The sequence below is a fragment of the Athene noctua genome, chromosome 7 (assembly GCF_965140245.1).
Source record: "Athene noctua chromosome 7, bAthNoc1.hap1.1, whole genome shotgun sequence".
NCBI lineage: Eukaryota > Metazoa > Chordata > Aves > Strigiformes > Strigidae > Athene > Athene noctua.
In genome coordinates, this window is record NC_134043.1 from 36121712 (window position 1) to 36138125 (window position 16414).

Genomic DNA, 16414 nt, shown 5'->3' on the forward strand with positions numbered 1-16414 from the left:
CGCAGCCAAGGGTGTGTGCTGAAGGAAGCGGTCTTTCGGCATCACCAGGCAGCATGGGAGAGCTGAGGGCATGCAGGGCAGACAGACATCGGCTGTACTCCTCTCTCATAGCTCAGCCCTGCTCCATGGCTGCGAGCAGACCTCCTCCATGTCGCCACTACCCCATGGGTTGGCAAACACAGAGGTGAGGACGAGCTACTCCCTCGAGCCCCTGCTCTGCCTGCTGCCAGGGGGCTGTGACAGGGGCTTCCTGAGTGTGACAACAGGCACAACAACCCCCAGGAGTCACCATCACTGTGGTCTTAGCTTATAGAGTTTCACCCATGTGCCACTGCATTTCCGAAGGACTTCATCCTCCTCCCCTGCCAACTAGTGGATAGCATCAAACATGAGAAATGGGATGAGGTGCCAGAAAGCTGATAAAATACTTTTGATACAGCCCTAAAAATAGTGAAGGGATATTTGTACCCTTCTGACACTTCTTGAAGAGTAGATGGATATGCATGACCTAAGTTTTAAGATGGGTGTCAAGAATATTGATGTGTGGAGGGAGCAAGATCGTTTTGCTGGCACTGCCCTGGGGGACAGCTGCATGACTAACGATGTCTCCCATCTCCTAGCCACGGGTGTGTGGGGAGGGGGCTCAGAGAGGGCTGCACCTTTGCTGCCCGTCCAGAAAAAAAGGATTTGGCTTGGTAGCGCAGCTTTGCCCACCTAGGATGTACCTCTTCTTCCATGGGGATGATGAAATGGGAGAAATGGGGTGCAAGTGCATTTAGTGCCTGGTGGGACACTGCATGGCTGGCTGGCAACATGGGTCACACTAGGGCAGGCTGTGACCAGCTGCAACTGCTGTACTGCTCTGAAGGGCTATAGCAGAATTAAACTAAGGACATCTTTCATAAACACAGTGGGATAAAACATGCGTATGTTCTGATGGAAAAAAATGCTAGATTGGGTAAGAATTATAAACAACAATTTCAGTGCAGATTTGTTCTGAAGGACTAGTAAAATGAGGCGCTGTAGTGCCCTAAATTATGGCCTTGAAATTGCCACCAGGCAAACTTGTGCTCCACACATGAGCAAGCCCAGCATGTTTCTAGGTGTACACCGGTAAATTTAATTTAGTATTTCCAACCCACCTCTGGAAGTGTGGAAGCCAAATACAGTTTTTTCCTCTCCCCTCTAATCCCTACAGTAACATAGACTTCAAAGGTCTCCAATTCACACATGCAACTGCCCACATGCACATGCCACACATGCAATGCTCTCTTTGGTACCTAACCTATGCACTTGGCTGGCAGGAATTTAAGTACTGATACAACTAACAGCTCTTCCAATTTTTAAGGACTACATTAATAAAAACTGCTTTTAAGCAATTTGACTGTGGATTAAAAAAGTATGCTTCCATTCTTGTATGGAGATGCACTTATCATCTGCATCTACCTGATCATACTCACAGGAACATGTACATCTTATGTAAAACGAAGCTGCATTTTCCATCAATCGCTCGCCTTGTCTCTTCAGCTATGTGAGTGGCTTTTACTGGCAGAAAGATCGGACAGGCAATCAATGAAACTAACCAGGAGCTTCATTTTGAGAAACTGCTGCAAATAAAAGTGCACCCTAATCCAATTACCAGGCTGTCCCCTAATTTCCAATAGGAACTCCAGGTCTGAATAGATTGTTTTGTGCGGAGATCAATGGATGGCAAGAAGCAGTATTTGAAAAGGTCTCCGACGTATATTTAGGCCTGCCAGCACAACATTATGAGAATTTACTTCTTGGTTGCACACTTCAAACAAACTCAAAAAATTACAACTGAAAGCAAGTATGAATGGCAAAACTGTCACGGAGGTTTGATGGAAGGCATGGAGATGGAAAGGTTACCCCAGTACGTGACAGCGCAGACAAGTAGGTCAGGGACGTCGTTCTGGCCACAAGGTGTTTCCTTCAGTCCTTTTGACAACCTGAAGGTTTTACAGCCCTAGTTTTGCACTAACTTTATATTCAGTTTTGATTACTAAAAGCAGTCTTTTTTCCTTTTTTTTTTTTTTTTTTTTTTTTTTATCGTTCTTTGGGGGGGGGCGCATGTCAGTAAGGTGCTGCCAAGCTGGAGTGTGTCACCCATTTGGCTCCCTTCCCTCCTTTCTTTTTTTCCAAGGTAGCATCTGTGCTTGTAAAAACATGCTGCCCAAGAGAATTCATGCAGGAAACTGAAGAAAGAGCTGCAGAATTTGAGGGAAGTGTGTGTAAAAAAATAGGAGCCTGAAATAAAAATATGTAAATCCTATATGTAGCATTTTTGAATGCTTCCCGAATCATGTGTCTGGCAAATCTTTTATGCATATCCTGGTTATTTTAGTTGCCAGAACGTGACCCTGAATGGCCTGTGACTACTTCGAGATACGTCTGTGGTTGGCTAAAAGCATGGTTTCAGCCATACTTTTCACTGCTTTTGTTCGGGCGATTCAGAAAAGTAAATACATTTTATTGGCATGTTGGAAAACTGTGATCACTGCTCCACACAAAGCAAAACACTACACTTGCTGAGGGATGAATCCTGCTCAGTTTGTCTCTATTTTTACTCACCTGTCTCCCCTGGGTCCTGTATTGTAACACTGTGATGGTAATGGGTCCACACAGTGTACAACTTCGCTTTCTCTATATGCCCAGTTCTACTGTTAAAATCTTTTGTGTCTGCTCAGAGGATCAGTTTTTAGCAGGCTATAAGTTAGAAATTCCTACTCGGTAATCAGGGGTTCAATATGTTTCCTTCCCCATGCCTGAAGCTGGAAAGATATCCCTTACTATTCCCAATTTTAAGTGTAGGTGAAAATGGTAAAACAATATAAAATGCCAATGCAGCATTTTCTTTTGCTATATTCTTTTACCTAATTTACCAAAGATACACTTTGTTTCCCATCTGTCATGAAACTTGCAAAGGCAAGAGAAAGCTGAAACCTTTGCATATTCTTGGTTTTGCAACAAAAGTGCCCAATCTTGCCATACAAATTTAAGTTTTTTGTCTACTACTCAAATGCCAAAGGTCTATCAGGCAATAACTGGTATCTGAGATGTGGAGAGACCACCCCAAGCTGCAGAACATACTTTGTGCCTATCAGTAGCCTCAGGAGCTGAAAGTGTCCCCTCCAGGGCGCTCATCACACTGAAGACGCTGTTTCAGAGCCGTCACCTCTCCTGGTCTGATGACAGCAAACTCTTCCAGAAGCACAATGTCCTTGAAGTGACTTCTCCATGGACTCAGCTCACTCTGCCTGATGCCAACTACAGATGGGGTCTGCTTACCTTGTGATGTCCATCTCCCATCAAACTCTTCTCTTCAGACCTCATGGCTCCCCCCACCATGTATTTTGGCATGACAGAACACAATGTGAGCACAGAGTCTGACCTGCTTTCTTTCCATAAAGAGCAGAATAGCTTCTCTACACCTCCAGAGGTCCTGAGATTCATCACTGGTCACACAGCCCATTTTGAAGCACAGCCAGAAAACTATTAAGAACATCTTTTTTATAAATGAATACCTGCATTTACTATTTTTATGCACCCTCACCCATTATAATTGTCTTACAGAAGTACCACAGAAGTGAGCTGCAGAGATGGCATTTGTGTAAGTAAAGGGTTTGGTATTTTATCTTGGTGCTCACTCCTAGAGCTAATATTCAAAGTGGGAGAAGCTGAATGGAAAAGAAAGGGCAATTTCAGGAAAAGGAAAATTTACTAAGTATAAAAATGGATGAAAAAGCAATACAGAGAAATCACAAAGCCATTAAACTCAATGGCCATTCTCCCACTAGCTTTAGCAAGGCCAGAATTTTACCTACTGCCTCTTTAAATCTTATTCACTTTTATAACAGTGTTTTAAACTAAACAAACAGCTGACATCCCTCTGCCCAGCCAAGGCCCTTTAAATCACTGAAATGCAGGATGGAAAAAATCCTCAGTGCCAGATGTGTCTAAAAACAGTCGCAGTTCTTGTTGAGTCAATCTGCAGATGAAAATGTTTAGCATAGATCATGCCTGACAAAACACTAATAGTTTATCAGTTTTGATATTATAGACTAATAACAAGCCCTCCCATGGCTACTTCATTTGCAGAGCACAGAGACAGGCTAGACTTCTGCAACTTGATTTTAGAACAGTGTTTTTTATTTAATCCTTTCCCATCCTAGCTAGATGGAAGTACACTTCCATTATTAAATGAAATTGTAAATGAAATACCCCAGGGAGGGGGTGTTTTTGATGTCCACCTGACAGAGCTTTAAACCACAGACAAAATAAAAGAGGGAGATTAAAAACATAGGGAGGGGTTTAATTTTTTTTCTTTCTCCTGAAAAATATTTTGTTATTATGTAATGCTGTCTAAAATGGCTAAGGCTGGTGATAGCAGCAGTAGGCAAAGAAGTGCATTTCGATTCAGTGCTGGTAACATTCTGAAATGCACTGCCACTTGTTCTGTAATAGTACATTTTGTCTACAGCCATTGTATTTCCAGGAAGAGAGTTTCACACTAACTTAATGCTCATGGGTACATGGCAAAATGACAGCCCAAGTGTGTAAGAAGTCACTTGTTAAGCAAGTAAATGCTGCTTTTCAAACCTGAGTTATGAAGAGTGCTTCCGCTTGCTCAGCGGTACACATGTGTGACTCCAACTGCTGAGCCTGGGTTTCTCCCAAATGCAGGGAAATGCTTCTACGGACAGAAGCATGGGAGAAGGTATAGCTAATATTCAAAAGGCTGCATCTCCCACAGCATTTCCTACTTCCTGTGAACCATTTCTGTTTTTCTTAACAAATTTGTCACTAGTGGTTTCAGTGTCTCATACACTAAAAGTTAAGAAATACAAAAAGAAGAGCTACATTGCATTGCTCAAACAATCAGTGCAAGATGCGAGTCTTAGCAGATGTATTCAATGAAAAGAAGTGGAACCATCAGCAAAGTGAAACTGATGTAGGAAGATATTTGTCTGTCTCTACTCAAATCTATTAAACTAGGCAAAAATTGCTACTTGTCTCCATGTAGTCTAATTCTGAAGGGCTATTAAAAATAAACACACCAGCTCCTTCTTTTCTTCCCCAACCATTATTTCTTTTCATTCTACTGGATGTATTTATATTTCCTGAACCTAGGTGAAAGTCTTTGTTATTTTAAGGCTCAGGTTACCATTTCACCTGACTAAATGATCAAATTATCTTGTGTTTGTATTGTAATTTGACATGACGACACTCCTTCTAGAAAAGATGATGTTTCAGTCAGTTCCAAGTAGCAAGTTTCCTTACTATACAACTTATTTATTACAACTGTCACATGCTTTCATCTCATGGTATTTAGATATCTAACGTTTCAAAAAGAATGCCAAAACATACCATGAAACAAAATTCTGAAGAAATTCAGTCCGATGAATATTTCAACATATTTTTTTTTTACATTTCAGACTAGATCAAACCCAAATATTTATATGTTGATGTTTCCTGAAAACAGATATTCTAGCATTTCATTATGACTTTAACTCTCAAATCCTTGGGAAGGCTCTGTAATTCCTAACAGCAGATTTACAGATTTTACATATTGCTGCTAGGCATAAAAATATAGTGTGGTACTCCTTAATATCCATCAACTAACTCAAACTAGTGTTGTGGATGGCAAACGGCTGCTGTGCACCATCTAGAAGACCATCCTTCAAGGACGACTCTTGAGCTAATCAAAGTGCTTGGAGCCCAAGGAAGGGTGGAACTGAGGGTGAGTGAAATTCCTCCCCAAATACAGACAACGAGATTAATTTTCCCAGCCTACTCTTTGGGGACAGAATCTTGTCTCAACTACTTTTTTTTACCTTCCTTTCTTGTAGGGGAGGCAGACGGGTTGAGAAGGGAAAGTAGATGCTATCAAGAGGAAAATGCCTTCACCAAAATGTCAAAAGGTTAAAGATAATTGGTGTCTACTATCTTTCTGATATGTGGATGAAGTGCTAGGAGTTACAGACCCATACCTAAAAGAGCAGCACAGCTGACACAGGGTGAAACCCAGACATCGTGGCAGAGAATAGGAAGAGGCACGTCTGCCACTGCCCTGCATCACAGTAAGTCTCAGACTGTACCCACACACTTTTGTTGGTCGCACAGAAGGAGGTTGCACAGTTTTTCTAGACCCCAAAGGGAGAAGAATCTAAGCTTCTCTGTGACTTGTGATGTGAAGTGGGTTTGGGTCTGTCTGCAGTGAATTTAAGTACAGATCTGTGAAAGCCACTTCATGGCCAGACTCTTCCTGCTTTGTTGGATGGAGTTAATATGGAGCCCTTTTATTTAATGCTGGTGTATCTCAAAGGAGGGGCCTGCAAGCGTATCTCATCCAAGAAGTGGCAAAGATACAGTATTAACTAGGTGCCACAATGTAATTTAGTCAGATACAAAATGACCTTTTTTTGATAACTGTAAATCCTTTCACAATGGCAGAGCCTGCATGCTCTGCAGGGCCAAGTATTATGGTGCATGTTTCCACATTTCAAGGCAGTTGAACAGTGGCTGTAGAACATGTTGCTGTATTTTTATTTCCATAAACCTCTGAAAACGAAGGTTGGGAAAAACAAATTCTGGGAGTGGCTTTAACTAGAGCATAACAACTAGCATGACTGCAAACCATGAAAGTGTCTCTCCAAGGGTCCCTTCCTGCATTAATTTCTTCTGAGTATCTCTTGCCATTAGAGGTCCTATTTAGAAAGAAGGTATCTGGTTAAAGACAACTTGAGAAATCAGGCACAATTCAAGCTGTGTTGAGTTTTAGGGATCTCATTTTTATGTGTAAGCAGAAAGTGTCTTATTTTTCTGCAAGCTCTACCTCTCTTTGAGGTTATTTATTCTTCTGATCAAAACATAGATACTGAGCAGAGGACAAAAAGATCAGTGGGTACTGAAAGGCTCATATTTGCTCAGGAAGATAGGTTTCTATGCTCCAAATAAGACAAAACATGTATAAACGATACATGATGTGTTTATGGGACAGAAACGGAAGAATCTGTAGAAATGCCTATGTGAACTCAGGTCTGCTCATATCTAGTGCACATACAATTTCTGTTTTTATCCATAACCTTTAACAGAACAAAATGTTACAGAAGACTGCTTGCATGATAGTATAAGTGAAAAAACAACCAGTAAGGTAAACAGTCTTGGGGAAGCAGAAGAAGTGGGAGCCAACAAGCTTTATGAATTTTGTACAGTTCTGATGGAAACCCCAGATGGAAGAACATAAATGCATTACAAAAACTCCACCCTCACCCCAAATCTTGATGAAACTTCACACCTGAATTCATTTCCAGGACTTAAATAATTCAGGGATGCTGACAACAGTAAAACAGTCTAGGCCAATTTTCTATTTTTTAGGCTACCCATGCCAGCATCAGTGTTACAACTTGGTACTTGCTCTTCCTGTTTTTTTCTACAGATCAAATTCCTAGCCTGCATCAGGCTAAGAATAATCTACCTGGACTTGTGCAAAGCATTTGACACTGTCTCACATAACATGCTTGTCTCTAAATTGGGGAGACATGGATTGGACAGATGGACCACTTGGTGGATAAGGAATTGGCTGGATGGTCCCACTCAAAGAGTTGCCGTCAATGGCTCGATGACCAAGGGGAGAGCAGTGACGAGTGGAGTTCCTATGGGGTCAGTGTTGGGGCCAGCATTGTTTATCATCTTTGTTGGTGACATGAACAGTGGGATCAAGTGCACCTCAGCAAGTTTGTCGACAACCCCAAGCTGTGTGATGCAGTCGACACTCTGGAGGGAAGGGATGTGCAATCCAGAGGGACCTGGACAGGCTGGAGAGGTGGGACCAGGCAAACCTCACGGAGTTCAACAAGGCCAAGGGCAAGGTCCTGCACATGGGTTGGGGCAATCCCAAGCACAGATACAGGCTGGGCCATGAGTGGATTGAGAGCAGCCCTGCGGAGAAGGACTTGGGGGTGTTAGTGGATGGAAAACTGACTGTGAGCCAGCAATGTCCGCTTACAGCCCAGAAAGTCAACTGTGTGCTGGGCTGCACCAAGAGAAGTGTGGCCAACAAGGTGAGGGAGGGTATTCTCCCCCTCTCCTCTACTCTCACGAGACACCCACTGCAGTGCTGTGTCCAGCTCTGGGGCACCCAATACAATGACATGGACCTGTCCCCTGTGAGGACAGGCTGAGAGAGTTGGGGGTGTTCAGCCTAGAGAAGAGAAGACTCTGGGGAGACCTTATAGCGGCCTCCCAGTGCTGAAAGAGGCTACAGGAACGGTGGGGAGGGGCTCTGCATCAGGGGTGTAGGGATAGGACCAGCGGTAATGGTTTTAAACTGAAAGAGGGTTGATTTAGATTAGATCTAAGGAAGAAAGTCTTCCCTGTGAGGGTGGTGAGGCCCTGGCACAGGTTGCCCAGAGCAGCTGTGGCTGCCCCCTCCCTGGCAGTGTTCCAGGCCAGGTTGGACGGGGCTGTGAGCAACCTGGGCTAGTGGAAGGTGTCCCTGCCCGTGGCTGGGGGTGGGAACTGGATGATCTTTAAGGTCCCCTCCAACCCAAACCAGTCTATAATTCTATGATGACATACTGAATTTTCAGGCTACCAAGTTTCTATGGAAATTAAATAGCTTGCTTTATGATGTTCACTCACAACATTACTGAATTTGTTTATTATGGGAAGAATGTACAAATGAATTCTGTAACTTCTGATTCACATTCATTAGTGACTAAATTAAGGGCTAAGCTTTACAGGCACAAATGGAAATGCTCTTTTTTCCTGAGCTACATCAGTCTAGGTAAAGAGATGTCTAGCGGTTCACCTGAGACCTAATTTAAGTTTTAATGCTAACAATTACAGGTTCCATGAGCATGACACTGGGAAATTGTAAGTAATGAAAAGGCACAATTTCTCTCATTATAAAACCACAAAAAAAAAAGAGAAATCAAAAAAAACAAGGCACATTTTACCAAGCTTAGCATATGCGATTCAAAGTTAAAGAAGAACTCTCATAAAAAGTGAGGTATTCTCTTGAGGCTGGCAGATTAAATGAGCAATATTTCTCTCTCCTTATTTCTTGCTTTTAAAATCTCCATAAGCCTGTTTTGATTTTGCATGCTCCTCAGGAAAAGACTGTTAGGAGTAAGTGCTGTTAAATCACATGGTGTGGCACACCAGAGTGCTGCAGCTTCCTTCCTGGCATGGGACTTGTTTGTGAGGCTATTATGTGACCTCTAGAACAGTGTGTCTGTCTCCTATTCCAAAAAACTTATGTACATTTCAGTAAGCCAAGTAGTCAAGCAGGATCTAAAGATAAATTGGGAGTGTTCTATAGAAGAAAAACACTTGGGGTAGCCTATGCTGTAGCACCCACGTCTAGGCAATTGCATTAATGGCATGGTTTTTTGTATTTTAGAAATAAAGCATCTGGTCCTCTTAATGACACATAAAAATGCTGGAGTGGGATTTAACCGCACTCCACCTTTTGAAAACCAGGATTTAAATTACAAAGAGAAGCATCCACAATTTTTCATTTCAAAAAGCACCCAGGAGAAGTGAAGGTCTGGGTGCCAAGTGAGTAGTTGGGACTGACACTGATGGCTACTCAGACTTTAGTTCAGAAGTAGCTGACAAGTAAGATTTATTAACCTACTAGCTGGCCTCTATCTCTACTTATTACATTTTCTTCTGGATATCAACCACAGTGGAGGAGCTGCAAGGTAGCAGAAGGGCTGGAGACCACCATGCTATCAGAATATGGTGATCTCTCCTGCCTTTGAAAATAACTCAGAAGAATCCCAGAACAGGAAAAGTTTTCTTATCTGTGTTCATAGTACTCCATAAATTAAACTAAACTACACACAGGTATTATACCCCAGTAAACACTACACCACTTTCCACGATGATAAATTCTGGAAGCCTCCTGGATCCATGCTATGAGCTCAGACATTTCCCCTGTTCTACTTTTTGAAAACTTTTCTGCCAGGAGTGCCTGGATTACACAGGCAGAACAAGACCAAAATATCTTCTCCACCTGATTCTATTAGGAAATTATTTTACAAGGAGATTGGCTCTGTCTTGAGTTTATGTGCCCCAGACTTCAGCTATTTACAGACAGTAACATTTCTGAACAATCAGACACCTTAAAGGACATTTAGGCATGTGGGGCATAATAGGGTCACATCTTCCACAGCGAGATGCCCTCATTGCTTTCTTCAAGACACAGGCCAAAAAACTCTAAATCATACACCCTGAAATACAACTATACTGTTTATTGTTCTTTGTTTTGTAGAGATCATCTGCCACTTTTTGTGGACTTTCACTGTGCATAAAACAATGTATTTTCATAAACCTCGTACTTATAAATGCAACTAATTTCAGCAATGTTTAAAAGCTTCATGTTTTTAAAGAAATGTATCAATTTTATTACTCTTCTACTCCCAAATTCCAAGTGTGAGTGCCTGTGCGTGTGAGTGCAGGTGGAGGCTGCAGCTAGAGAGCATTCATGCTGCCACACAGCTGTCACAATATTAAAATGTGGGGTTTTTTAATTTTTAAGTGATTTGATGGAAAAGCAGGAACACTTCCTAAATAATCCATTTGTTTAGTGTGACAACCTCTGACTTGGGAGTCTGCGGAATCAAAAGCCAAGCAAATCTGCATATGCAAGGATGCAATTTCCCGGGCATTTGTACAAAGCTGCAGATGAGAAATGGTTTCTCTCTAGCTGTGATGGATGTGCGGTGCTCAGCTCTATGTCTCACTTGCTAATTCCATTAAGAAGAAAGGAAAGCCTGGTTCACAAAGGCAGAGCAAAACTGCATGATAGTTTATATCCCAAAGCTAAGCTCTGGGGCTTTATTATTCTTCACCAGTTTAGGAAATGGCTGACATGGTAGTAGACACAAAATTTAATTTAAAGGGACAATGTCAAGTGGTTTACACTCAAAACTTAACCTAGTTTGAAAATGTTATAATCTGGAGAAGGAATCTAGTCTGAAGTTCTCATATTTTATTCCTGGGGGGCGGGGGGGGGGGGGGAAATAGTCACTCTGTAGAAATCCAGTGCTGCTGTCTGATTCCTGGCTGCTCCCCAGGCCTATTACAGACAACGAAGATGACTGTGACTGAATTTGGCGGGCTCTGTATCGAGCCTGTGAAGAAAGGGATGCATCACACCCCAGTGCTTCTCACATGTGCTGGGTCAGTGCACTGCTGCCAGTTCTCCACATTTTCTTTGATAGGCACGGCTTGTTCTCCTGTACAAAGGGATTAGAAGTTAACGATGCAGAGTGTCAGGTTTTGGTAAAGTTTTAGGATAGTTTTCTTTTTTTCAAACATTAATATTATATTATATATATTCTGGAGTCCAGGACACTTGGACTTCTGAAGAGAGACTGAAGGGAGTCCATGACTCTTTAACCTCGGAGGGGGAAATCTGCGATGGCTCCCACAGCCTTCATCCCACAGCCCTGGCCTCAAGATGATGTGTCGACACAGATGGATTTTGCCCTTTTTGGTGGAGCATTCAGTTTGCTTGGGCAACACAGCCATCTGCTGGATTACTCGCCCGAGCACCTCCGGTAGTGCCAGGAAGGCTTCAGTGCCAGAAAGCAGTCTGAAAAAGATCCAAGATTGTTGCATAGATTTGAAATCCCTTGGGAAACCACAGGGAAAAGCAGGGAACAGAGCAGCCACGAGCAGACACGCAGCATTTTGTGCTCGTTAGTATCTCCTGGGCACAGCAACAGCATCAGCAAGAGGGGCCACTGCACTGCCTGCAAGAGAGTCCCCGAACTAGCCAAGACCACACAAGGCACCACCTGAGGCTGCTGCCAAGGGCAAGTTTACTACCGCTGAGGAACACAAAAATATGGCTTGAAGTGACCCTTTGTGGATGAACATTCTTCACCAAAGGAGACTATCGGGGCTGAAAATGCCTTCCTCTCCTTTTCATGAGCTTCGCTGCACTGCTGGCGTTCGGCTGCTGAGACCTGATCTAATCAATGCTCATATAGGGTGGTTTTTCTGGCCTGGAAGATGATATTATTGAATAGGTCTATCAGATTTGTCAATGTCTTTGCTAGACAATTTTCATGAATATATAACATTGAAATATGGCTCATCCATACTGACTTATTCTTAATAGTGCTCAAAACAGCTTGAAAAAAATCTCTGTAATTTGATAATGAGAAAGGATAAAACCAGTTAGGGGGATAATTGCTAATATCCGGATCTTAAAAAGGGAATATAAATATTGAAGAATAAAAATAAATAGGCAAATGAATAAACAAGATGAAAACTCCTTGATTGCCTAGACTCTGAATGCAAAAATGCCACCAAAACAGCCAACTTCTTTATGCATATAATGAGGAAATTTAAGAAAACATTAATCACAGAACTTTCAGCTTAGACACTACATTCCAAAACATACATTACACTTGAGATGTTTAAAAATGCTCTTTCATGGAAATTGAAAGATAAAGTGTATTTCTATTGGATTTGAGGGAAAAATCCCACCCATTCATTTATTGACTAAAACCATATCTTATTTCTCCAACTTGATCAACGTCAGCAATCTGCCATTTGTTGAAGAGAGTGAAAATCCCCCAAGTCTGATAAATACTTTGTGGTTTCAGCAAAATGAGAGGCCAGAACTGCACAAAGAGAGACACAACCACACCCGCGCACAGACGCTGTGCTGACACCTACTGCACGCGCAGCCATGGCAAGGGTGGACTGGTGAACCTGGAGAGGGGGACGCTGCCAGAGAAGGGCACCCACAGTTCACTCTCCCCATGTCTGCCTTGCTGAAAAACGGGACACTGCTTTTTGGGCGTGTCTGACATTAGTCAGGCATTTCCAATACTCCAGTAAATCTTGCCTGTGTAAAGTAAGAGACCTTAAAAAACCAAGGCGATGCAAACTTAATGCAAGGATTTACGCTCCAAAGGAATGAGTACTCTCCTTTTTGCAAACTGAAAGCTTTGTGCGTTATTTGCAAGTATGAAAGGGCTTGAAGGAACAGGAGCAAGCAAAGACACTGATTGAACAGACGGTTTGAATAGTTCAATATGAAAAAAATCAGCTGGGTGTTGGGACTTGTGGTTGTTCGCAAAGCTGCTGCCTTTCTGGTACCCCACATTGAGCGTGTGGGGGTGTTTATGGAAAAACTCGCACCACTCAGCTACCACAATCTCTGCAAAGAGCATTTGGCGCTGCTGTATTAGCATAATTGACAACATCAATTATGCCCACTGCTATTTTCTCCCCTGGGAAAGTCAGTCCATAAAAGTCAATGTTTTTAAAAGCGTGTAGTGCTCACGGTCTCGGCGAATTTTAGTGCCATTAAATGGTAGAGAACAAAGGTATTCTCTGGAAAGGCGCAGGCTGAGGGGAAATTGATTCAGAGGCATGACGGCTGAGGAACTGCCGCTTTTTCACACAAAGCTCCCCATGGTCAGGGCAGCATTTCCCTTCTGAGGAGATATGAAGGTGTGAAAAAAGTAGCACATACCACATTCCTATAATAGCCATCATCAAATGTTTCTGCACTTGAAAGAACATGAGGACTGCATGGAGCTTCCTGCCTGGCAAACACTGAAGCCTGAATGTTCACTGAGCCTCAGTTTTATACTGCTGTCTTCCTTTTTAGAACTATTTCCGAAAGACTGGAGCTGTTACAGTTTTTTTGATACAGTGGTCCCTTTCACCTAGGGTCTCCTGGCAGGGTTATGCCACAAACATTTGGGGACACAGGAGGCATGTGGATCGCCCTGCATGAACTTGCAACTTTCATCCTATATGCTGTCACTGTATGTAAAAATGAAAAATTTAAGCAAGAATAATAGTTAGGTGCACAAAAAGAAGACATCAGCTGGTGCAAATGGCTGTGGTTCAGCTTAAATCAATGGATGGTACCTACTGAGACCCACCCAGGGGACACAGTCACTGCCCTCGAGAAGGCCATTTGGGGCTTGACTCATACCAGAAGCCCCGAGAAGCTGCTTGCTGAGGTGTAAGGATGGTGCCTTTCTGTGCCAAAAAAGTACCTACTGGACCTCACTGGTGATTCAGAATGTCTCCATCTCTCGCATGGCTCTCGGGGACTGAGGTGCCCTGTAGGCTCGTCTTCACAGGGTCCCGTCACCTCTTGCTGGACCATCTGTTCCCATAGTCCTTCTGACCTCTTGTCACTTGGAGACCATCTCCACTACAGACCTGCTCCTCCGTGCCGTAGCTCTGCCATCCTCCCTGCCCAGTCACCCAGTTTCCTCCTGTGTTCCCTGCTTGACTCCTAGACCCTGACAACGTTTTGCTGCAATCAATTTTCTTCTACCCACCATCTCTCAAGCGTGGGCTGAAATATCATCTCTCTCCTAAGCAAGAGCTGTTCTCTTCCTCCTGCCCACTTGAACGGAAGGTGCCTTCTGTGCGCCTCTTCCTCTGTGACCCATGACTTGGCTTTCTCTTGTCGTTGCCGTGATCTCCTCTGCCTCCCTAATCCTCAAAATGCCTTTCCTGCCTCCTTGTTACAATTCAGTTGCTTTATGCTTAAATGTGCTGTCTCCTCTCTAGGTGATGTGGGTCACTGCCATCCTAAAGCTAAACCACCATACAGTAGAGGAGTAGGACAGGTTGCACAACATTTAAAAAGGGCCTGCAGGCCTTCATCTTGACTTGGGAATGCCAGTGCTCTCTCCTCAGTTCTCCATCCAGGAAGATAAAAGGATTTAACACAACAATATTACTTACCCTTACTTCCAACTTAAAATAAATCATTTTGGCCTACTTGGCTGCACCTCCTGACCATCACAGGATAAACCTCAGCCCTTCCAGCCTTAAAAGAAAACTGACTGCTGCCTCCCAGAAAAAAACCTGAGAGTAATCAAGAGTTTGGGGAAAGAGACTGAAGACTTTTCTCTCTTTGCATGACTCTCTTCACCCATGGAAGGGTTCCTTGGCAGTAGCAAATACCTGGACCAAAGCTCATCTTTGATCTTTTGGAAATTAATCTCAGCTTTTACTTTCCATAGAAATTTCTACCCTCTCTGCTTCATGCTGCAGCCACCCCCAACACCTAGCACTCCTCTGCCTCACCGAGACATCATTTATTCACAGCTCTATGTTTTAATCATCACGCACCATTTTTAAGTAGGAACAGAACAATCATTTCTAATGGCTGGGTACTCTATTAGTGCAGGAATGTCACGCACAAAGGGCCCTCAAAAGAGATGACCAGCTGAATTAACTACAGCCAGAGGACTCTCCCTGTGAGAAATGTTAAGACCTGTGAAACCATCAGCTGGATTTTACCTAAGCCATGCAGCAAGCTGCTCAAGTAAACCCAGCGATCTGTACCTACTCTCTCTAAATACTTTCAAAACAAAAAATATCACAAACTTAAGCAATGAATGCATCACCTGACCCATTTTCACAATACCTTCCCAAAGGCTTGAATTCTCAGTGCGAGCTGTGAATATTTGCATGCGTGCTCACACACACATTCAATTTCTAAATCAATCCTCCCAGGCAAAGGGTGTGAAAAATGTCTCCCAAACCTCACTAGTATTTACATGGTTTTAATTTCAAACGCCATATAAGGCTATTCAGCCATTATATTTTATTGTAGCTTTGAAACAAATTAAAACCATTTATCACTTAAAAAAAACATTTTAAGAACCTTATTAACTTCCGACAGGTAATATTATCTATTATGGCAACGTTTAATGGTATCGCAGCTGTGCTATGCTCTGGATTTTCACTTTCTTAAACCTGTATATAGTGACAGAACTATGCATAATCCAGTGCACCAATACAGTAATTTTCAATAATGTCTGCTAATTCTGCTAAATAGTTTACAATATTTATTTCCACTGTCAAAATAGGTGTTTTATGGACAGAATATCTGTACGTTGATAAAAATGGAAGAAGCTCATTTATTAAGAAGAAAAAGAATTTCTAGCAAAAGAAAGAGTAATGTGAAGACAGTGTTTACTTAATGCGAACCAAGAAAACCATACTAGAAGATGAGGACACCTCACCTTAGCAAACGGAGGAGAAAAGAAACTTACACAGTTCCTGTGAATTGTGATTCTCACAGAGTAAGAACCGTACCTGCGTAATCTGTTCTTGCGTAATGCCCATCTTCTGATTTTGTAGTTGTTGTAGTATTATCTGTGTGAAGAGAAATACGTTGAATCACTTGGGGAGCCTGTATTTGGTACAGACTATGCCCCAACCATCAGTGCCCAGGCAAACGTAGCTTCGCTTGCATGCACAGCATCGCTGCTGGCTGCAAGGCTCCCCTGGGTCTGCCAGGTGAAAACAGCACAATCCGGCTTTTTGGAATGAAATATGAAACATCTTCCATTAAGAAAACATGTTTTTTTCCTAACAATAT

The 16414-nt window shown here is 42.6% G+C and overlaps 1 protein-coding gene across 2 annotated transcripts in view; it reads right to left on the reverse strand.

Annotated features, from left to right (window-relative positions):
* TMEFF2 (transmembrane protein with EGF like and two follistatin like domains 2) overlaps nt 1-16414 on the reverse strand; it is a 134342-nt gene that overhangs the window by 18787 nt on the left and 99141 nt on the right. For both annotated transcript variants that reach the window (XM_074910674.1, XM_074910673.1), the window contains exon 7: nt 16129-16188. In XM_074910674.1, coding sequence (XP_074766775.1) covers nt 16129-16188 — 60 coding nt within the window. The remainder of the gene's footprint in view (nt 1-16128; nt 16189-16414) is intronic.